The following is a 23802-nucleotide window of genomic DNA, read 5'->3' as shown; positions in this document are numbered from 1 at the left end:
CATCCAACCTGCCCCATAAATTGTGATTAAAAATGTGGTTAACTGAGGAAAAAGAAAATTGGGAAAACTTCTTTCCCACACCTTTTTTAGGCAATCAAAACTATTCCAGGAGATCACACTCTGGCCCTGAATTATGCTATGTTGCACCCATTGCTTGTAGAAGATCATCTCCACCACAGCCAGAAACAGATTCAGCATTCGCTTGAAGGAATCCGGTGGATCAGCAGTCTGTTTAATTGGTCCACTGTTCTCCTGGAAAAGAACCACCTCCTCACTAAAGTTCACTTAAAGCACTGCAGCCATCTCAGAAGTCCCTGTGCAGGCCACGATCAAGTTGGGCCCTTTTATAGAAGAGATTAAAAGAAATCACCTGCTTAAAGTAATTGCCTATGCACTTGAAATAAATGAATGAGAATGTTGCTCCTGACGTCTACCCTAGTTCTATTACAACCTGAAATCGTTGCCCCATCTCGGCCTACTGCTTTTGTATTTCAGCACCAATTGGAGATTGTAAATAATGTTGCTTCATCCCTTATTCCTCATCCCCCCACAGAATCATGTTAATCCAGCCCTGGATTTTACCCAGACGCCTCCTGGAATGCTAGCACTGGACAATATGTTGTACCTGGCCAAGGTTCATCAGGACACCTACATCAGGGTAAGAAAACACATGCTGCCTTTACAGATTTCATGCCAGCACTTCAGCTGGGTGCAGCTCCAATGTTAGCAGCCCAGTTGCTGCTCCTCGCATGTGCCTTTTGACTGTGGGAGGCAGTGCCTGTCATCCAAACATGCACTTTCCAGCAGGACCAGAGCCTTAACATATATTTTCTTGCATCCAGATACACTCAGCAAAACCTTGGCAGGCCTTCTGCTAGCCCACGGGAACAACACGGGCATTGGAGGTGTGTAAATGGGGTCTCTGTGGCTCTGTAGAACTCGGGGCACTTATCCATGAAAGGCCACGACCTTCACTGTGAAGAGGGTGAGGAGGCAGGAACAGGGATTGAATTCTGTGACTTTGGCACCAATCTGATCCACATCAGCCATCCAGTGCCCCAAGAGATCTGAGATGTTGTCAGTCTGGAGCTATGAATAGTGATGGTAGAGGCTTTAATTTCCTTTCTATCATGTGACCTTCTGCCCATCTTACCACCTACCATTGGCGTGTGTTGGAAATATTTACAAGTTGATATTCCGTGTTTGACAGCATCCCTGACCATCGAGTCCTGGAGTGGGACTCAAATGCAGAGCTTGATTCCAAGCAAGAGGCACCACCCGCTGTGCCACAATACCACCTCACTTGCCTGTTGAGTGCACAAGTTCCTGCTTTTGGTTTTTTTGAATATCAGTTTCACTTTTATCTAGTGTCAGCCTTGGCTCTGAGTCTGTATGTAGATCATGGCCCCCCCTCCTGGTATTTGAGTACAAAATGTAGGCGATGGAGGCAGGGCCATATTGTTGGAGATGAGATATTAAATCAAGGCCCTGTCAGCCCCCACAGATGGACACAGATTCCATGGAATATTTGAGATGAGCAGTCAGCTCTCAATGTTCTGGCCAACTTTTACCAAGCAAAAAAAATCAATGGTGTCACAAACAAACCACCTGGCCATTTATCATTGCTGTACTCAGATTGGTTGTTGCAATTGCAACATATACTTGTATTTTGGTCTCCCCTAAGGTTGTGAATGCAGTTTGTTCGGCTCCACAGTGGTTGCTTCTATTTTTTTTGCCAACATCAAAGTAAATTTGGTTAAATGGCAACCTAAAGAACATGTTTCTAAAGGATGTTTATTAGCCAGCTCAGGTAGTGCTCAGATCCCGCTAATGATACCCAAACAAGTGCTTCCTTGCATTAAGGGAAGGATTGTGAGGGATGATGGTTACGTAGAAACATAAACAAGAGGAGGCCATTTGACCCTTTGTGCCTGCTCTGCCATTCATTATGACTATGGCTGATCATCTAAATTAATAACCTAATCTGACCGCTCCCCCATCCTTTCATCTTTTTTGCCTAAAGTGCTATATCCAACAGATTTGATTTGATTAATTATTGTCACATGTTTTAATATACAGTGAAAAGTATTGTTCCTTGTGCACTATACAGACAAAACATATCCTTCTTGGAGAAGGAAATGAGAGAGTGCAGAATGTAGTGTTACTGTCATAGCTAGGGTGAAGAGAAAAATCAATTTAATGCAAGGTCTGACGGCAGCAGGGAAGAAGCTGTTCTTGAGTCAGTTGGTACATGACCTCAGACTTTTGTATCTTTTTCCCAAAGGAAGAAGGTGGAAGAAAGAGAATGTCTGGGTTGCATGGCGTCCTTAATTATGCTGGCTGCTTTACCAATGCAACGGGAAGTGTAGACCGAGTCAATGGATGGGAGGCTGGTTTGTGTGATGGATTGGGCTACATTCATGACCTTTTGTAGTTCCTTGTGGCCTTGGGCAAAGCAGGAGCCATACCAAGCTGTGATACAACCAGAAAGAATGCTTTCTATGGTGCATCTGAAAGTTGGTGAGAGTCATAGCTGACATGCCAAATTTCCTTAGCCTTCTTAGAAAGTAGAGGCATTGGTGGGCTTTCTTAACTATAGTATCAGCATGCTTTTTGAAAGCATTCATTTTGGCCTGAACTGCTTTCAGTGATAGTGAGTTCCACAGGCTGTCCACTCTCTGGGTGAAGAAATTTCTCCTCTGTCCTAAGTGGTTTACCCTGTATCCTCAGACTGCGATCTCTGGTTCTGGACATCCCCACCATCGGGAACATTCTTCTTGCATCTACTGTCTAGTCCTGTTAGAATTTTCTAAGTTTCTATGAGATTTACCCCCGTCGTTCTTCTGAACTCCATAATGGATAATAATCAGGAACATAAACCTTCCCATTGTAAGTGGCTGAGATATGGTTGTAATATGTTATATATGATAACATACTGGAATCACAGAATTACCACAGTGCAGGAGGACCCATTTGGCTCTCCTGTGTCTGTGCTGGATCTTCAAATGAGCAATCCAACCAGTGCCACTCCCTCACCTTCTCCCCATTTCAGTTAAGTCCCATCCGAATGCTTCAACTGAACCTGCCTCCAGCACCCTCTCCAGGGAGTGCATTCCAGAACTTGTTGCATTAAAAAATGGTTTCTCCTCCTATCATTTTTGCTTCCTCCTATCATTTTTGCTGCTTAATTATTTTAAATCTGAACATAGCAACTGCTGGATTAAAAATATATAAAAGTCCATTTACTTTGCCTTCTACCATCTTGGCAGTTGAATGATATAGTGATAATGGATCTGTTGACTAGCAATCAGCCTCTATAACTTAGTCAGCAACACAGCTGGAGACGAGAGGAAGAGCTTTGAGAAACATGGCTTCAGAGTTTCCTGCTTGATTTAACATTGGATCAGCATTAGTTCTAGATGTAGAATGTATTATGTGGGGTCCTTGTCCTGCTCATTTGGTGCATTATGTCTGCCCGCAGATTGTCCTGGAGAACAGCAGTCGAGAGGATAAACACGAATGTCCCTTTGGACGCAGCAGCATCGAGCTGACCAAAATGATGTGCGAGATCCTGCAAGTTGGAGAGCTGCGTAAGTCTCGACACTCAGAATCAACAAATTTTCATATTGGTGTTGCCAGCGACACCCATGGCCCACGAATTATTTTATTTAAAATAAGCACATGGATAATGGCCAGTGAGCTAGGAAAGTGAAGTTTGTTGACTGAAAGCTTTGTTGAAGAGACGGGTTCTGGGAAAGTTTTAAAAGTGGAGAGTATGAGGCAGAGTTACCAGAGGAATTGGAGTTGAGCTGAAGTCAAAGATGCTGATGGCATAAGGATATCATAGGATTGAGTGACTTGGCAAGCTGGAATGGGATGAAGACTAATTTTAAATTTGGCTTGCTCGAAGGCAAGGAACCAGTGTGGATTAGCCAGAACAGGATGATGGGTAAGAGAGATATAAGGTGGGACAGGATATATGCTGCAAGCACTTTATATAAATTGAAACGTGAATTAAAATGATGGCTATTTAAAAATTTTACATTCTGAAGTAGGTCTGCAAGTTAATTATCTATTGCTAGTACTACTTTTTTGTAATAACATCCACTTTATTTGCAACTTGTGTGGTTGGCACATTGGGTAATGTCCTTGCCTGTGAGTCAGAAGCTCTGCATTTGGATCCTGTCCAGGACCTGAATGACCATGTTCATGACGTGGCCAAACCGATTGACTATCAAGCTGCAAATTCTTCCCACATGTGCCAAAGGTAGGCAGCAGGGGTGGGAAAAATTCTTGGTCAATCATGTACAGGAAAGCAAGTTGGCGCCTCTATAGTCACTCACCATAGCTCCAGATTACAGCATTGTGTAAAAGCTCAGATTCCCTGAGTGATCGATAACACAAACACACCACATACAGCAGATGTAAGTTAATATAAGGGGCTTATTTTAAAAATGTGGAAAATATGGTATCAGAGGAAACTTAAATGGAAAGTTGGTTGGTGGAGAGGAAACATGGACTGGTGAAGGGTTAAAGATAGTATGTCCTGGGGTCATAGAATGGTCAAAACACAAAGAGGTCATGTAGTCCCTTGTGTCCATGCTGGCTGCCTGCAAGAGCAAATCAGTTAGTCTTACTCTCCTGACTAGCTTTCTAATCTCAGCCAAGTATTCATAATGACTGCAATTGTGATAACAGCTGGTCCCGGTTGCCTGCATTTGGCCTGTGTCCCACTGTGCCCATCTTACCCATGTGGCTATCTAAATGCTTTTTGAAGGACAGGGTTATGCCTGCCTCTGCTGCCACCTTGTTCCGGGCGCTCACCACTCTGAGGTGGTTGCCCCTCTGGACGCTTTTGTGTGTCTCCCCTCTCACCATGGGCCTGTGCCCTCTGGTTTTGGACTCCCTTGCCTTTGCAGGGGGACGTTGGCTGTCTGGCTGATCTGTGCCCCTCATTATTTTATAGACCTCCTGTGGGTTGGCCCCTCCTGGGGGGGAGGCGGGTTGTTGTCCCGGTCTGTCCAGCCTCTCTCTGTGGCTTGGCCTGTCAGGTCCCTGATGGATCTTTTCTACAGTCTTCCTGGTTTGGTGGTCTCCTTTCTGTTGTGGGGTGGCCGGAGTTGTGCGCAGTGTTCCAGGTGTGGCCTTGCCAGTGTCTTGTGTGGCTTCGGCAGGGCGTTCCGGCTCCTGTGTTCAGTGTTCTGACCAATGGGGTCGGACGTTCCAGGTGCTGCATTCGCCGCTCTGTCCGTCTGTGACTCCGCTTTCGGGGAGCCGTGGGCGTTGCCCCTGAATCTCTCTGTTCTGTGACTCTCCCCAGCACCTTACCGTTGGCTGGGTGGGTCCTGACCCAGTTCGGTCTGCTGGGGTGCATCACCTCACATTTGTCTAGGTTGAGCTCCATTTGTCATTCGCTGGCCCGGTTGATCAGGATCCTGTTGCGGTTGGGGGTGGCTTTCTTCGCTGTCTGCTGTGCTGCCGGTCTTGGTGTTGTCTGCAGGCTCGCTGGCCATGTCTCCTGTGTTCTCATCCAAATCATTAATGCGGATGGTGGTGGGCCTGGTGCTGGTCCCTGGGGCATGCTGCTGGACACGGGCCTCCAGTTTGGGAAGCGGCTCTCTGCAGCCACCCTTTGGCTTCTGTCGGGGGGCCAGTTTTGTATCCATTTGGATGTCTTGCCCTGAATCCTGTGAGATTTGGACTTGCACGGTGGCCTGCCATGCGATGCCTTGCTGGGGTCTGTGTGCATGGTGTTGGCTGCGCTGCCCTCGTCTGCCTTCTTGGTTGCCCCTTCAAGGGGCTCGGTCACATTTGTGCAACGTGGTTTTCCACTCACAAAGCCAGGTGGGGCCCTGTACAAGGAGGACATGTTGCATCTAAACTGGAAAGGCGTAAATATTCTGGCCGTGAGGCTTGCTAGTGTTACACAGGATTTAAACTAGTTTGGGGGGATGTGGGGGTGTGGGAGGGAACCAAAGCAAAAGTGAATTAGTTGAAGGGAAACGAGAGAAAAGGGCCAGTAAGACTCAGAGCAGCCAGGGTGAGGGTGTTAATCAAAGTGGGCCTGGTGGACTGAAGTGCATTTGTTTCAATGCGGGGTGTAAAGATGAGGCTTGGATTAGTACTAGAAACGACGATGATATTTTCATTACAGAGACTTGGTTAAGGGAAGGACAGGATTGGCAGTGTAACATTCCAGGATATAGATGTTTCAGGTGGGATAGAGGGGGATATAAAAGGGGTGGGGGAACTTAGCCAGTAGTGTAAGGAGAATATCACAGTTATGCTGTGGGAGGACACCTCGGAGGGCTAATACAGCGAGGCAATATGGGTAGAGCTCAGGAATAGGAAGGGCATAGTAAGTGTTGGGGGTTTACTGTAGGCTGCCTAACTGCCAGCGGGAGATAAAGGAACAGCCGTGTAGGCAGATTTTGGCATGGTGTAAAAATAACAAGGTTGTTGTGGTGGGAGATTTTAACTTCCTCCTATATTGACTGGTGGATGGGGCAGAGTTTGTAAGAAGCATCCAGGAGGGCTTCTTGAAACAGCATGTAGCTTCTCCAACTAGGGAAGAGGCCATACTAGACCTGGTATTGAGAATTGGGCCCAGCCAGGTGTTCGACGTTTCAGTAGGGGAGCAGTTCAGGAACATAGAACATTACAGCGCAGAACAGGCCCTTCGGCCCACGATGTTGCGCCGACCAGTTTTTTTTAAAAAAAACACTGACCCACAAATCTAAACCAATCCCTTTTCGTCCATAAACCTATCCATAGATCTCTTAAACGCCCCCAAACTAGGCGCATTTATAACCGCAGCAGGCAGGGCATTCCAATCCCTCACCACCCAGCGACCACAACTCAGTAAGCTATAAGAACATAAGAAATAGGAGCAGGAGTAGGCCATCCAGCTCTTCGAGCCTGCCCCGCCATTCAATAAGATCATGGCTGATCTGTCTTGGCTCAGTTCTACATTCCCGCCCTCTCCCCATAACCCTTAATCCCCTCGCTTATCAAAAACCCATCAACCCGCGTCTTAAAAATATTTAGTGAGGCAGCCTCCACCACCTCAACGAGCAGAGAATTCCAGAGATTCACCACCCTTTGAGTGAAGAAGTTCCTCCTCAACTCCGTTCTAAACCGCCCCCCCCCTTTATCTTGAGGCTGTGTCCCCTAGTCCTACTGTCCTTTCTGAGAGGGAAGAGTCTCTCCACCTCTATCCTATCCAACCCATTCATCATCTTATGTCTCAATGAGATCGCCCCTCATTCTTCTAAAGTCTAACGAGTACAAGCCTAGTTTATTCAGCCTCTCCTCATAGCTCAACCCCCTCAACTCCGGCATCAGCCTAGTAAACCTCCTCTGCACTCCCTCCAAGGCCAAAACATCCTTGCGTAAGTACGGCGACCAAAACTGCACACAGTACTCCAGCTGCGGCCTCACCAATGCCCTATATAGCTGCAGCAAGACCTCCCTACTTTTATATTCAATCCCCCTCGCTATGAAGGCCAGCATCCCATTCGCCTTCCTGACCACCTGCTGCACCTGCAAGCTGGGTTTTTGCGACTCATGCACAAGGACCCCGAGGTCCCTCTGCACCATCGCCTGCTGCAGTTTTTCTCCCCATAAGTAATAGTCCTTCCTACCGTTATTCCTACCAAAGTGGACCACCTCACACTTGCCAACATTAAATTCCATTTGCCATTTCCTGGCCCATTCGCCCAGCCTATCTAGATCCTTCTGCAGACTCGCCACACCCTCCGCACAATTTGCCGTTCCACCAATCTTGGTGTCATCAGCAAATTTCAACACCATACACTCGGTTCCCTCCTCCAGATCATCTATATAAATGGTGAATAGCTGAGGCCCCAGCACCGACCCCTGGCGCACTCCACTAGTCACCAACCGCCAATCCGAATAGCACCCATTAACCCCCACTCTCTGCCTCCTATTTGACAACCAATCCTCTATCCACGCTAACACCCTACCCCCCAACTCCATGCCCCCTTACCTTCTGCAATAACCTCTTGTGAGGTACCTTGTCAAACGCCTTCTGAAATCAAGAAAGACCACATCCACCGGCTCTCCTCTATCCACCGCCCTTGACACATCCTCATAGAACTCCAATAAATTTGTCAGACACGACTTCCCCTTAACGAAACCGTGCTGCGTCTGCTCTATCAAGCAATTCCCCTCAAGATGGCTCGCTATTTCCTCCTTGATGACGGATTCTAACATTTTACCTACAACAGACGTTAAACTAACCGGCCTATAATTCCCTGCCTTTTGCCTGGCACCCTTCTTAAACAACGGCGTAACATTAGCCGCTTTCCAATCTTCCGGCACTTCCCCGGAATCCAGCGACGTTTGGAAAATAACCACCAAGGCATCCACTATCACCTCCGCCATTTCTTTCAGAACCCTCAGATGCATTCCATCCGGTCCTGTAGTCACGTCTTCCTCCGTGAAGACCGAAACAAAGTTATTCAAGACCTCAGCCATTTCCCCATCCCCTACCACTAAGTCCCCCCTTTCATCCTCTAAGGGTCCAACGTTCACCCTAGCCAGCCTCTTCCTTTAAGGTACTGATGGATAAAGATAAGTGTTGTCCTCAAGTTAAGGTGCTAAATTGGGGGAAGGCTAATTACAACAATATTAGGCAGGAACTGAAGAATGTAGATTGGGGACAGATGTTCGAGGGCAAATCAACATCTGGTATTTGGGAGGCTTTCAAGTGTAAGTTGATAGGGATTCAGGACTGACACAATTCTGTAAGGATGAAGGATAAGTATGGTAAGTTTTGGGAATGTTGGATAACAAGAGATATTGTGAGCCTGGTCAGAGAAAAAGGAAGCATTTGTCAAGGCTAGGAGGCTGGGAACACACAGATCAAGTGTGGAATACAAGGTAGACAAGTCTCTGGTCCTGATGGAATGCATCCCAGGGTACTAAAAGAGATGGTGGGACAAATAGCAAATGCACTAGTGATAATTTACAAAATTCACTGGATGCTGGGGTGATTCCCGCAAATTGGAAAACAGCAAATATGACGCCTCTGTTTTTAAAAAAGGAAGTAGACAAAAGGCAGATAACTATACGCCGGTTAGCTTAACTTCTGTAGTAGGGAAAATGCTTGAATCTATCATCAAGTAAAAAATAGCGAGACATCTGGATATAAATTGGAGTTTGAACGTTCTCCTTGTGTCTGCGTGGGTTTCCTCCAGGTGCTCTGGTTTCCTCCCACAGTCCAAAGACGTGCGAGTTAGGTTGATTGGCCTTGCTAAGATTAACCCTAAGTGTCATGAGATGTGTAGGTTTATGGGATTAGTGGGTAAATTTATATAGGGATATGAGGTTGGGCCTGGGTGGGATTGTGATTGGTGCAGACTCGATGGGCCCAATGGCCTCTATCTGCACTGTAGGGTTTCTATGATTCAAAGAGCCTGTATTGAAACTTCAGGAATAGATGGTAATGGTTTTTTTCTAACCTGTACTAGATAGCATGTTTAGGTTTAGCCTACTGATTTTAGCCTAATTCATGAAAACCAAGCCCTCTACTTTCTTTCTTCATTTGGGAAGTTCTGGCTTTTGTTCTCTGATTTGGACTGTCTTGAAGTTTGGCAAAGTATGATGATTGTCAAAAACTTTAGGAAGATGTGGGTTAGTGTAATGGTGAGTTGCAATTTAGTGTGGATTGGTTTGAAGAACTAAAATTTGGGAGGACAAATCAAGGAATGAGAGCAAGTCTATGCTCTTTTCTCAATGAGTCCTGCACAACTCTGCATGGTCGTCAAAATAGCTGCAAAAGAACATTTGTGGTTTTACCATTGAGAGAGTTTCAGCACAGGCCTCCAGCATGTAGAAACTCAATCTGACTTTTTATAGGGTCAAGGTCTGTGATGTAGGAAACTGCTTTATTAGAAGAGAATAAGAAGGGAGATGCAATAAAGGGATCTTGGGGAACAGGAATAGGCTGTGCAGTCCCTTGAGCCTGCTCTGCAATTTGATTAGATCTTGGCTAATCCATGCTGTAACATCACTTATCTGCCTGTGTTCCATATCCCCAGTGAGAACTTGTTTAGAAGCTTCAACTGACCCCCAGCATTCACAGTCTAATGGGAGAAGAGTGAGAGAAAGAATTCCAGACTTTTTATTGCCCTTTGGTTTTCCTATTTCCCTCCAGAATGGCCAGGCTGTATCTTATCAAATCCTTTAGTTATTTTGAGCACCTTGATTAGAACATCCGGCACCCTCTTAAACTAAGGTGATTATAAGCCAGGTGTAAGCAGAGTTGAACTCTCAACTTTTAATGCAGCAACCTGGTGAATCTGCACTACAGGGCCCATCAAGGGAAACCTATTTCCTCATGAGATGTAATGTCTGGAACTAAATGCAGTAATTTGGATGGAATATAGTACTAAAATAGTAACACTGAAAGCAGGTGCAACAAGCAGTTAGAAAAGCAGATGGTATGTTGGCCTTTGTCGCAAGGGGATTTGAATACAGGAGTAAAAATATCTTGCTTCAATTCTAGAGAACCTTGGTTAGATTGCATCTTTTAGTACTGAGTACAGTTTTGGTCCCCTTGCCAAAGAAGGATATCTTTAGAGAGCGTATAGCCAAGGTTTACCAAACCAATTCCTGCGATGGAAGAACTGACCTATGAGGAGAGACTGAGAAAACTGAACTTCTATTCCCCAGACTTTAGAAGAATGAGAGGTGATCTTATTGAAATTTACAAAATTCTTATGTGACTAGACAGGGTATATGCAGGAAGGATGTTTCCCCTGGCTTGGGGGCTCTAGGATTGCACATATCAACATAGACATCAAATTTCTACAAACCATTATCTTGTAAATTGAGTTTTTGTCTTTATATGCCCTGTTTGTGAACACAAGACCTTGCTCACCTGGTGAAGGAGCTTGAGACTCCGAAAGCTAGTACTGCCAAATAAACCTGTTGGACTTTAATCTGGTATTGTGAGACTTCTTACTGCGCTTACCCCAGTCCAACACCAGCATCTCCACATCTTTTGGGGGCTCTACGACCAGGGACACAGAATGAGAATAAGGGGCAAACCATTTAGGTGTGAGATGAAAAGGAATTTCTTCACCTTTGGAATTCTGTATCCCAACAGGCAGTGGAGGCTCAATGAACGAGTAAGTTCAAGACAGCTGAATATATTCCTAAATACTAATGACGTTAGGGAATATGGGGAAAGCGCAGAAAAATAGCATTGAAACATGATCAGTCACGATCTAGTTGAACAGTGGAGAAGGCCTGAGGAGCTGAATGGCTTACTCCCGCTTCCAAGTTCAATTTTAAAAGCCTGCAGATTGTAGAAAGAAAGGAAAACTGATGGGGTCAGTATATGTTTGATGTTTCTTGTGGGGTGGGGATGTGGAAGATGAATTGACTTTGGATGTAATGTAAAGAATCTTGACTTCAATACACTGAAGATGCAGGAAGAGGAGAAGCATTTATGAAAATGATGCGGAATTCAGTAGGAATAGGAAGGGAGAGTTCACAGAAGCGTTAACTAGCAGAAGCACTAAGATACAGCAAAAGCAGAAAGGTGGGAGGTTGGAGGTGAGTGAATTCTATTTTGGTGTATCTAGTGTGATGGAAGTATCATGTCATTCAAAGTCTGTTATTTGGAAGTAGCTAATTGAATAAGAATAGGTTGCATAAAAATTTTGTTATTGAAAAGTTATTTTGTCGTCTAATTATTGGTATTTTGTGGATGCAGCTAATGAGGGCTGCAATGAGTATCATCCCATGTTCTTCACACATGACCGAGCTTTTGAGGAGTTCTTCTGTGTCTGCATCCAGCTACTCAACAAGACCTGGAAGGAGATGAGAGCAACATCAGAAGACTTTAACAAGGTGAGATAGTGCTGCCTTTAGAGAGCAAGTCTGAGCAATACAGGAACATTTAGATTATAATCTGTGCATTCTACACTAATGCAGATTTTGCTTCATAGCATTAAGTTGTTCTGTCCTGAAACTGGATTTTTTTAAATTCATTTATAGGATGTTGGTATTGCTGGCAAGGCCAGCATTTGTTGCGCATCTGTAATTACCCTTGAACCAACTGGCCTGCTGGACCATTGCAGATAAGAGTATATTGCTGTGAGTCTGGAATCCCGTGTAGACTAGACCAAGTAAGGATGGCAAATTTCCTTCCCTAAAAGGGCTTCATGGACCCCATAACTGAGACTAACTTTATATTCGAGAGTATCTTTTTATTAATTTTGTCTTTAAACTCTGCCAGCTGCCATGGTCGGATTTGAACCCATGTTCCTGGAGAATTTTTCTAGGCCATTGGATTATTGATCCAGTGACATTACCACTATGCCATCATTTACCCTTATATCAGCAATCCATTCTGCCCTGCAACCAGGATGTATCATATCCCCTTAGGGCACAACTATTTGTAACACTGGTTCCTTGAGCACAGGACACAAACATATTGTGAATTAACAAACAGTAAGCAACTAGAACTTGATGCTTTTTACTGTTATTTAAATGCACTATATAAATTCAAGGTGTGGGGGTTTATCAGACAAAAATTCACTGAGCCAAAGAAGCAGATATTCAAAAGCTTGTCAAAGTGTAGTTTTTAAGGAGTGTTGTACAGGAGACGAGAGGAAGGTGAAAAGATTTGAGGTTTGGGGAATTGGTTGTCGGAATGGTCAGGGAATGGAAGACGCGCAACAAGCCAGAGTTCTTGGGCTGTAAAGTCACAATGATGTTCTAATATTTTACATAGACTGTATTGGTGGCCACTGTGTGTTTGGGATGGGGAACGAGCAAAGCTGGGGAGAAGGAGATAGCATCAGACAGCGCGAGACTAGGTTTAATCGTAATACCTGCTTTGATTTTAAATTGCACCATGACATTTATCAACTAGCTTCCTGCACAAAGATTGAGTTGCGTGAAATGCTGTATGTGTCCAGGAGAAAATAGTATAAACAAAAACCGGAATCACCATAAAGCTCACTTGGATCAAAGTAGGAAACTGAGTCAGTGTTGTGGGTTCACGTCCTGATTATGGGACTTGAGCGTATTACTGAGGCTGATACACCAGTACAGTACTGAGGGAGTGCTACACTATTAAAGGTACTGACTTTCAGATATGATATTGAAGTGAGGCTTCATCTGCCCTCTAAGGTGGAAGTGAATGATCCATTGCCACTATACCAAAAAGAATAGGGATGGTCTTCCTGGTACCCAGGTTATCCATTAACCAGCACCATTAAACCACAAAATCTGGTCATTATCACATTGCTACTTAAGCAGGCTTGCTGTGCACAAATTGGCCGCCATGTTTCTTACATTATGAAGGCGACTGAAGTAATTATTGGCTGTCGAGTGCCTCGGTGTACTGACATTATGAAAGATGCTCTATAAATGCGAGTCTTTCTTACCAATTGTCACTGTCTTGATCTGTACCAGAATTATTTCCCAAACCTAACAAATGCAGCTTGGCCATGTAGTAGAATTTAGTGAAATAGCATTCTGGTGAAGTCTGGAACAATGACACTTGAGCTGCTGATTGTTTTAGCATGAGGATGATTGATGCTCTTTGGCCCATTATCTTTGTTTCCTTGGCAGCCCTAAATTACAGGGTAACAGATAATTGCTGGGGACTTGAGGGAGCGATTCTGCTGTCAGAGTAGTTGGCAGCCCCCAGCTGCGTGTGTGAGGTTTGTCTCCGCTGTTTATATTTACACTAGCAGCAAAATTGGTCAGAAGCTGAACCCTTTCAGTGCCAACAGTGTGGCTTATTTCCAATGCTGTCTAATTGTTCCCTTGTGTACCTGGGGTATGGTTCCATTCTGTCTGGCAATTAGCCAAAAAAACTATTCTGAAGCAAATCTAGGCGCTGATTGAGTATTTTTCGTCAGTATTCATGCAGGAAAAAGTCAGTGTAGTCGAGGAGAATACTGCGATACCAGGTAGTAGACTAGATGGGATTGAGGTACATAAGGAGGAGGTGTTAGCAATTCTTGAGAGTAGGAAAATAGCTAAGTCCCCTGGGCAGGATGGGATTTACCCTAGGATTCTCTGGGAGGCTAGGGAGGAGATTGCAGAGCCTTTGGCTTTGATCTTCATGTCGTCATTGGCTACAGGTATAGTGCCGGAAGACTGGAGGATAGTAAATGTTGTCCCCTTGTCCAAGAAGGGGAGTAGAGACCATCCTGGGAATTATAGACCAGTGAGCCTTACTTCTGTTGTGGGCAAAGTTTTGGAAAGAATTTTAAGGGATAGGATTTATAATCATCTAGAGGGAAATAAATTGATTAGGGATAGTCAACATGGTTTTGTGAAGGGTAGGTCGTGCCTCACAAACCTTATCGAGTTTTTTGAAAAGGTGACCAAAGAGGTGGATAAGGGTAAGGCAGCTTACGTGTTGTATATGGATTTTAGTAAAGCGTTTGATAAAGTTCTCCATGGTAGGCTATTGCAGAAAATGCAGATGCATGGGATTGAGGGTGATTTAGCAGTTTGGATCAGGAATTGGCTAGCTGTTAGAAGACAGAGGGTGATGGTTGATGGGACATATTCAACCTGGAGTTCAGTTACAAGTGGTGTACCTCAAGGATCTGTTTTGGGACCACTGCTGTTTCTCTTGTTTATAAATGAGGGTGTAGAAGGATGGATTAGTAAATTTGCTGACGACACTAAAGACGGAGGAGTTGTAGACAGTGAGGATGGAAGTTACAGTTTGCAGAGGGACATAAATAAGCTGCAGAACTGAGCTGAGAGGTGGCGAATGGAGTTTAACACGGAAAAGTGAGAGATGATTCACTTCGGTAAGAGTAACAGGAGTACAGAATATAGGGCTAATGGAAGGACTCTTAGTAATGTTGACGAGCAGAGAGATCTCAGGGTACATGTGCATAGTTCCCTGAAAGTTGGCACCCAGGTTGATAAGGTTGTTTAGAAGGTGTACGGTGTGTTAGCTTTTATTAGTAGAGGGATTGAATTTCGGAGCCATGAGGTCACATTGCAACTGTACAAAACTCTGGTGTGGCTGCACTTGGAGTATTGCATACAGTTCTGGTTGCTACATTATAAGAAAGATGTGGAGGCATTGGAAAGGGTGCAGAGGAGGTTTACCAGGATGTTGCCTGGTATGGTGGGAAGGTCTTGTGAGGAAAGGCTGAGGGACTTGAGGTTATTTTCATTAGAGAGAAGAAGGTTACGAGGTGACCTAATTGAGGCATACAAGATGATCAGAGGGTTAGATAGGGTGGACAGTGAGAGCCTTTTTCCTTGGATAGTGATGGCTAACATGAGGGGACGTAGCTTTAAATTAAGGGGTGGTAGTTATAGGACGGATGTCAGAGGTAGGTTCTTTACTCAGGATAGTAAAGGCGTGGAATGCCCTGCCTGCAGCAGTTGTGGACTCGCCAACTTTAAGGGCGTTCAAATGGTCAGTGGATAGGCAAATGGATAACATTGGAATAGTTCAGGTTAGAGGGTCATTAGATTGGTTCCACTGGTTGGCGCAACATCGAGGGCTGAAGGGCCTGTACTGCGCTGTAATGTTCTATGATTGTTAATGAATGCCACAGATCAAAATTTGAGCTGAGCCTGAACCATTGACTGCTTCCAGCAAGTGGTGAAAAAAGGGAATTTGAGAGCAGGGGTGTCTTGCTGCAACTGTACAAGGTACTGGTGAGACCACATCTGGAGTACAGTGAGCAGATTTTGGTCTCATTTAAGGAAAAATTTATTTTGTTGGAGGAAGTTTGCTCAGATGATCCCCAGAATTGAGCGATTGTCCTACGAAGAAAGATTGAATAGATTGGGACTCATTGGAATTTAGAGAGGCAATCTCATTGAAACATAGTATTTTTAAGGGCAAGTGTTGAGAGGATGTTTCTCCTAATGGGAGAGTCATAGTTTCATAATAAAGGGGCACCAATTTAAAAGAGGAGGAGGAATTTCTTTTGAGGGTTGAGTGTCTTTGGAAGTCATTGCTCCCACAGCTCTCTGTAGCAGAGTTCTTGTGTATATTTAAGGCTGAGATAGATTTTTGATCAGTAAAGGAATCAAGGGTTATGGGGCAAGGACAGTAAAGTGGATGTAAAAAATGTTGTCAGATCAGCCGTGATCCTGTTGAATTGCAGAACAGGCTTGAGGGGCCAAATGGTCTACCTGTTCCTATTTCATATGCTTTTGCGGTTATTGTCCCTCCTGCCAGTGAAAACCATTTCTGCTTATTTACTGCATCAAAACTCTCAATGTTCAACACCTCTGTCGTCGACACTTTAAAAGATGTTTCCCCATGGTGTGCCTCAGGGATCTGTTTTGGGGCCACTGCTGTTTGTAATTTTTATTAATGATCTGGATGAGGGTATAGTTGGGTGGATTAGTAAGTTTGCTGATGACACCAAAGTCGGAGGTGTGGTAGATTGTGAGGAAGGGTGTCGTAGTTTGCAGGGTGACTTAGACAGGTTGCAGAGCTGGGCCGAGAGGTGGCGGATGGAGTTTAATGCGGAGAAGTGAGGTAATTCACTTTGGTAGGAATAGCAGATGTCGAGTATAGGGCTAACGGGAGGACTCTGAATAGTGTGGATGAACAGAGGGATCTAGGTGTATGTGTACATAGATCCCTGAAAGTAGGGAATCAAGTAGATAAGGTTGTTAAGGAGGCATACGGTGTCTTGGCGTTTATTGGTAGGGGGATTGAATTTAGGAGTCGCAGCGTCATGTTGCAACTGTACACAACTCTGGTGCGGCCGCACTTGGAGTATTGTGTGCAGTTCTGGTCCCCACATTATAGGAAGGATGTGGAAGCTTTGGAGAGGGTGCAGAGGAGGTTTACCAGGATGTTGCCTGGTATGGAGGGGAGGTCCTATGAGGAGAGACTGAGGGATTTGGGGTTGTTTTCGCTAGAAAGAAGGCGGCTAAGAGGGGATCTTATTGAAACATATAAGATGATTAGAGGTTTAGATAGGGTGGATAGTGATAGCCTTTTTCCTCGGATGGAGAAAGCTAGCACGAGGGGGCATGGCTTTTAAATTAAGGGGGGGTAGTTATAGGATGGATGTCAGGGGTAAGTTCTTTACCCAGAGGGTGGTGAGGGATTGGAATGCCCTGCCTGCTGCAGTTGTAAATGCGCCTAGTTTGGGGGCGTTTAAGAGATCCGTGGATAGGTTTATGGATGAAAAGGGATTGGTTTAGGTTAGAGGGTCATTGCTTTTTAACTGGTCGGCGCAACATCGTGGGCCGAAGGGCCTGTTCTGCGCTGTTATGTTCAATGTTCTATGTATGTACATGCATGAACTGGTTAATCCAACATTACTTAATTCACACCATTGCTTTGGAAGTTAGTGAGGAAGGGATGGACACACACACCACACACACATACACGTGCTCAAGGACAGCATAGTTGTTAGTACTGCTGCCTCACAGTGCCACGGACCCAGGTTCGATTCCTGGCTTGGGTCACTTTGTGCAGAGCCTGCACGTTCTGTGTCTGTGTGGATTTTCTCTAAGTGTTCCAGTTTCTTCCCACAGTCTGAAAGATGTGCTGGTTAGGTGCAGTGGCCATGCTAAATTCTCTGTTTCTTGAACAGGTGCTGGAGTGCGGCGACTATGGGATTTTCACAGTAACTTCATTGCAATGTTAATGTGAACCTACTTGCGATACTAATAAATAAGCTTTAACTTTAAGAACTTTAAAAGTTGGATCAGTTTGGTCTCTCTATCGTTTGCCTCGGGCCTAATGTATTTGAAGTTCGGATGTTGCACTGTCTGAAGTGAAAGTCTTCAAGTTGCAGAGTTGTTTCTGCAGTAGCTTCCACTGTCAGGTTGTCATCAGTTGCTTTAATAGGTAAACTTAGTGGATGGAATCAATTTTGCAGGGAAGGGAGAAAGTTTCTTGCGTCTGGTTCTGCAGTTGTTGTACTTTTAGCTGGCCAGTTTTTACAGAAGACTATTAGCTGTTTTTGGATCTCTGTCCCTCCTGCCTGCATTGAAGTTCTTGGGTCTGATTCTCTGACCTTGCCTACAGCTGGATTCTCTTGTCCTGCTGCAGTGAATGGAGATATGGCTGAGTGCCAAATTCACTGTTCTTGCTGTCAGCGGTGTCAGGACGTGAATGGCCAGAGAATTTCAACCCTTATCTGCTTTTCTGAAGATTCTTTCACTGATTCCTGCTCTGTTCACTAATTTTTGCAGGAACTGAGATGGCCACTGTTACCATGTGACCTGTGTAAAAATTAATTGATGCCTTAATTAAGGCATCAGCTCTTCAAAAGGCCCTTCTCCAGGTGAATGAGGCATCAATAAAATACCATTATCTCCTGGACAAGACTACAGTGAACCATAACTAAGTTGAGAAATGTAATTGGTACTCTTGAAAGAAGGGAGATCCAGTCTGGAATCTACATTTCTATCTGGTAACCTGGAGCTATTTTTAAACAGCCTTCAGACAGGTTTCAAGTTTTTTACAAAATGTAATCACTAAACTAGTTTTCCTAAAAACTGTAACATCATAACTGTGCACTGCAACACCTATATCGAATCTCATTTCAACTTCCTCTGCTCGAAGTCTGATCACATACCTGAAGTTGCTGATCCCAGGTATCACTTCACTAAATCTGCCCTACAACCTCTCCAAAACATCCTAAAGTGTGGTGCCCAGAATTGAACACAATATTCCAGATGACACCTATTTGTAATGAGTTAGTATCTGCCGTGTCATATTAGTATCTATCCATGTCATATGGAGATTCTGGGTCTAATTTTCATCTCCCAAAGGAGCTGTGAATTAGGCCATGAATTGCTGTCAGACATATTGTGAATCAGGCCATGAAATGCTTTCGTATAGCCTTTTCATGGTTCAGGAGGTCTTGGATGCAAAACTCATTTGCATCTTTTCCAAGTTTAAAAGAAATCAATGTGCCTGCTTACTTCCATTGATTGACAAACAATTTGCTCTGAAATGAGGATGATGCCATCTGTTCTTTCAGTTTCAGAATTTGGATTAGAAAACTAATGTTTTGATGTTCTTACGTTATAGCTGTGGCCATTATGAATGCTTGCCTGAGTTCCAAGATTGCAGTACTCAGCTCAATCTGTTCAAAGGAATCACACAGTTTTATGAAGATGCAATAACACGCTTTCCTCTGATATAATTTGAGTACATTGTTGTTTGCTTACACAGCTTGAGGCTTGACACGAAAAGGATTAATGTTTCTCCTATGGATCTCAGTTTTATTGCAACATTAATAACAGACTTTTAAATGAGTGTTTTATTACATTGTGACAGGCTTAGTTTTTTTACACCTGTATTTAAACTAATACCCATTGCTTTTGCATGGCTCCTCAGGGCTCTACATGGTAGATACTGTTTGAGTGGTTGTGGAGAATACATGGCCATGAAGGTGAAATGGGGGATCTGAGGGGGCATGGAGGTGGTATGAGGATCTGAGGGTGCCTGGAGTTGGCATGGGGAATCTGAGAGGGCATGGGGGTGAATGAGGATGACAGTGAGTTTTACAGAGGGGCCTTTACATGAAGCTGTGGGCTGGGGCTGCTAGCTCCCGATAACAGCATGACATGGTGGCACAGTGGTTAGCGCTGCTGCCTCAGCGCCAGGGACCTGGGTTCAATTCCCGGCTTGGGTCACCGTCTATGCGGAGTTTGCACGTTCTCCCCGTGCACGGGTTTCCTCTGGGTGCTCTGGCTTCCTCCTACCGTCCGAAAGATGTGCTGGTTAGGTGCATTGGCCATGATAAATTTTCCCTCCGTGTACCCGAGCAGGCACCAGAGTGTGGTGAGTAGAGGATTTTCACAGTAACTTCGTTTGCAGTGTTGATGTAAGCCAACTTGTGACACAAATAAATAAACTTTTTTTTAAAAAAAGCAGAGGTTGATCCCCTAACCATCCCTCCTCTGCACTTACATTCCTCATGCATTCCATCATGATTCTCAAACTGGCCTGCAAACCCAAATCCTCCTGGGCAAAGTCACACATGACGACTAGGGTGTGCATTTGTGAAGCTGCAAAAATATGGAACTTTCATTTTCCTGTCTCTGCAGAACAATCTGGGTTTTGGTGTCTGAGTGCAAGCATCCACTTCCATTTCTTTTCTGATGTATTCTCACTAAATTCAACACAATAATTTCAATAATAATCATAATTTCAGCTTCATGTTTTTGTGGACCCCTATCATTCCAAACCTGCCTTATCCCTATGACAGTGAGAAATTAGAAGCACTATTTTAAATACAGTGGGAACGTGGAGGGAGTTTGTGCTGTGTGCCCCTTTTCTCCCAGTATCTTAGAAAAGGGCAAGCTGTGCAGCTTAGAGGAATATACCATATCTGTCATGAATTTTAACTGTGGAGCAACTAAAGAACAAGCACAGCTTCACACCGTAGTAAGTTAATTTTACTTTTTAAGTCTTTCTAAGCTTTTGACTGCCACAATAACAGCAAACTTTACCAACTCTTCTGCCTTCCATTCCTCGTGTACCTCTGGAAATAGTCCCTGACAGCAACTAAAACCCTTCCACACAAGCTCACAAAATTCCCTTCTGCTCGCAGATATCGATGTTGAATCTGAGTGTCAGGGTACGGTGTGGCATCCCTCCTTTCCTCTTGTGGCAGGTGTGGGGATGGAGACGATAATCTCGTTTTCTTATCCCTCCTGCTTCTGCCTCCCTTCTGTGTTGGAATTGGGCCTTACTCCTGATTCAGATGACAGTGTGTTGACCTGAGCTGAGAACACTGCTTTCTGATGTACTGCTCAATATTCTGATACCTCCTCAGGCTCAGCTGGGAGCTATTTTCAGCACACTGTTTAATGGGCAGTATTTGAACCATGTTATTAAACAGGTTTGTTTTAAATTTTAGTTCAATAAATCAGTTAGACAGTGACAGGAATTTACAAGTGGGTGAACAAGTGCTCAGAAATGCCACTCAGTATTTTTGATTGGATTTGTCCAATGTGTTACACAGATGTCATGGAAGCAGTATTTCAAGGTCTGTTTGTTTTCCACACAATGGAAATGAAATGCAGAAGAGATGTAAATGAGGTAGCTGACTCTCTATCACCCATTTCGGCCTGCCTCTGCCCTTTGAGTTTGAATCGGCTAGCCATCCACCTAACCAACTCCAAGCCTGTAATCCTATTTATTAACACCTAACAGATCACCTGAGGAATCTGTTTTGAGAAGAGAGGCTGAGTTTAAATTGGATAACCTCAAGACTGGCATCTGGATTGTGATACGAGATGAACCCATCATAATTGTGAGAAAGTGGAACTGATCCACTTCAGATCAGCCATGATCTTATTGAATGGCGGGGCAGACTCAAAGGGCTAGATGGCCTACTCCTGCTCCTATTTCTTATGTTCTTATAATTTTCAGTGTTGCAAGCTACATAGTAAATTCATGCTGCCTGTTATTCTACATTATTGTTGTGTGTAGCCAGTTACCCGCGCTGTTCATCGGCTGCACTAATTAGCAGGGAGCCCCATTAAGTGGTTAGTGCTCCCTAAAGTAGGCCCACACCTCTTAAAGGGAAGATGAGTTGTGACTGCAAGAAGTGGTGGGGATGCTTTGTAAATTGAACCTATGCTGTGTTTCTTTTAAAGAAGACAGCCTGGTATAGGAAAGCTCTGCTTTTCCCATGTTACAACATGACTACATTTTGAAAGTGCCCCACTTGCTGTAAAGTACTCTGAGATGTCAGTGGTCAGGAACAGCACTATATCAATACAAGTCTTTTTCTTCAAAAATGCCTTCGATTCCAGCTGCACTTAAAGACAGAATCTAACAACCAACTTGTATGTCGTTTAAGAACTCTTAATAGTGCTAATGGGATCCTTCATAATGTTTTAACATCCTGTTCGGTTGTGTCAGGTTAAGACTGGGATAGGCTGGATGGAGTGTGGAGCACAAAATTGTAGCAGTGGCTTCAAATCAGTGCTGCATCATGATCTGATTACCCTACATACTGCTGGTGGTAAGTGGCTACATTCAAACTCCTTTCCCTGCCAGCACCCTGGACTTGAACCTGGTCTCTTGTTTGCTGCATAATTCTACGCCTCTCAGTATGTCAAGGACTCAGTGAATGAACAGATTATGTTTTTGCTCATACAACTCATCGAGGCTGCTTCTGTTGCTCCCTGCTAATTGTCCTGAGGAGGGTTTGGCAGGCAATTTTGAATGGTCAATTATGAGGTCTATTTAATTCAGTTCCAGAACGTAGCTATTGAATTCCCTTTGTATTGCTAGAATTCAATCCATGACTACTGTATTTTATGTTTGCTGAGTTCTCCCAATTGTTCAGTATTTGCACTAATGGTTAAAATGTCATAGCATCTTGGGATTGGTTCCCAATCTGTTGGTCTCTGGCTTGTCTATAAGAAACTGTGGTTGTCCCTTATAGTGATATAGCTACCCAACACGATTTGTTTATCACTTGGACAATGTATAGGAACGTAGAAACAGGAGGAGGCCATTAAACCCCTTGAACCTGTTCTGTTATTCCAATGAGATCATGGCTGACCTGCGACTTAACTTCACATGCCCACCTTTGCTTCATATCCCTTAAATCCTTAAGATAACAAAAATCTATCAAACTCTGATTTAATTAACAATTGAACTCAAATGCTGTTTGTAGACAAATTTCTCCCACCTTTGTGTGTAGAACTATTTCCTAATCTCACTGCTGAAAATTTTGGCTCTAATGTTAGATCCCACTCCTGAACCAGTGGAAATAGTTTCTCTAAACCTGTCCTCTTTGTCCCCCTTAATATTTTTAAAACTTCAAGTAAGCCATCCCTTAACTGTCCAAATTTAGTTTATTTAATCTGCCCTCCTAACTTAACCCATGGAATTTAGGGATCATTCTGGTAAATATACATGGCACTGCCTCCAAGGCCAACATATTTTTTCTATAGTGTAGTGTCCAGATCTTTTCACAATATTCCAGATATGGTTTAACCAGGGCTTTGTATATAACTGTAGAACTTCTACCTTCCTGTATTATCATCCTCTGAAAAGCCCAGTGCACTTCTGATAGTGCCCCTTGGAATGAGTCATGGAAAGGGAATGAAATTTGGAGCAGAAGAGTGGAAGTACTGTAAAAAGATAAAATCTCTTGTGGGTGTATTGCCTTGACAACCTTGACAAAGCTTCATTAAATATCCCTGCAAGTGTTCCTGAAAGATCTGAAATTGTCAAATATCGCAGGATCTTGGATTCTGTGACATGTGAAAACTCTATTGTCTTCAGAAAGCTGCACTGAAGATCATTTGAGCAGCAAGTTTGGTGCAGGAAGTGTTAATGGGGGCAGAGATGGAGTGAGATTTCACAGCTCATTGAGCTCTTTGCCACACCCTGCTATTGGAGTATATCATTCCTGCTCTGCTTACGCTCAGCATCAGTTATTGAGTGGCTGTTTGTTCACTCCTCAGACGGAGATGGATACCAGTCTTGCTTGTAAGTATTTTGGCTTTCCTGTGGCATTTGAGAAATTGAATTTTTTTTGCACATTGAGATGGTATTCATTTTCCTAATCTTTTAGGTTTTCTAATCTTTTAAAGCACTTTAATTTTCTTTCTCTCTCTCTTTTTTGAGTTTGTGTAATTAACTGTTTATGATCATTTTAAGAACCATTCTTTCCCTTTGAATTTCGAGTCTTTCTCTCTTTCCCGCTCTCTCTCTCTCTCTCTCTCTCTCTCTCTCTCTCTCTACTCACGCTCTTTCCTGCATGTTCACTCTCTCATCTCTTCTCTCCTGGGTCCTTTTCAATTTAGTAGAAGTTATTTGCA

The 23802-nt window shown here is 44.0% G+C and overlaps 1 protein-coding gene across 5 annotated transcripts in view; it reads left to right on the top strand.

Annotated features, from left to right (window-relative positions):
• LOC145354005 (engulfment and cell motility protein 2) overlaps positions 1-23802 on the top strand; it is a 174212-nt gene that overhangs the window by 110305 nt on the left and 40105 nt on the right. For 4 of the 5 annotated variants that reach the window (XM_080205078.1, XM_080205076.1, XM_080205077.1 and 1 more), the window contains 3 exons: positions 554-658; positions 3482-3590; positions 11747-11883. In XM_080205078.1, the coding sequence (XP_080061204.1) occupies positions 554-658; positions 3482-3590; positions 11747-11883 (351 nt within the window). Of the gene's footprint in view, positions 1-553; positions 659-3481; positions 3591-11746; positions 11884-23415; positions 23471-23802 lie in introns of those variants that run through there. The other variant, XM_080205079.1, reaches the window with a different exon arrangement.

This window comes from Carcharhinus amblyrhynchos, chromosome 16 (genome assembly GCF_965287045.1).
Source record: "Carcharhinus amblyrhynchos chromosome 16, sCarAmb.v2.hapA, whole genome shotgun sequence".
NCBI lineage: Eukaryota > Metazoa > Chordata > Chondrichthyes > Carcharhiniformes > Carcharhinidae > Carcharhinus > Carcharhinus amblyrhynchos.
The sequence above is the reverse complement of the archived record's forward strand: the minus strand, read 5'-3'. Positions and strand labels throughout refer to the sequence as shown.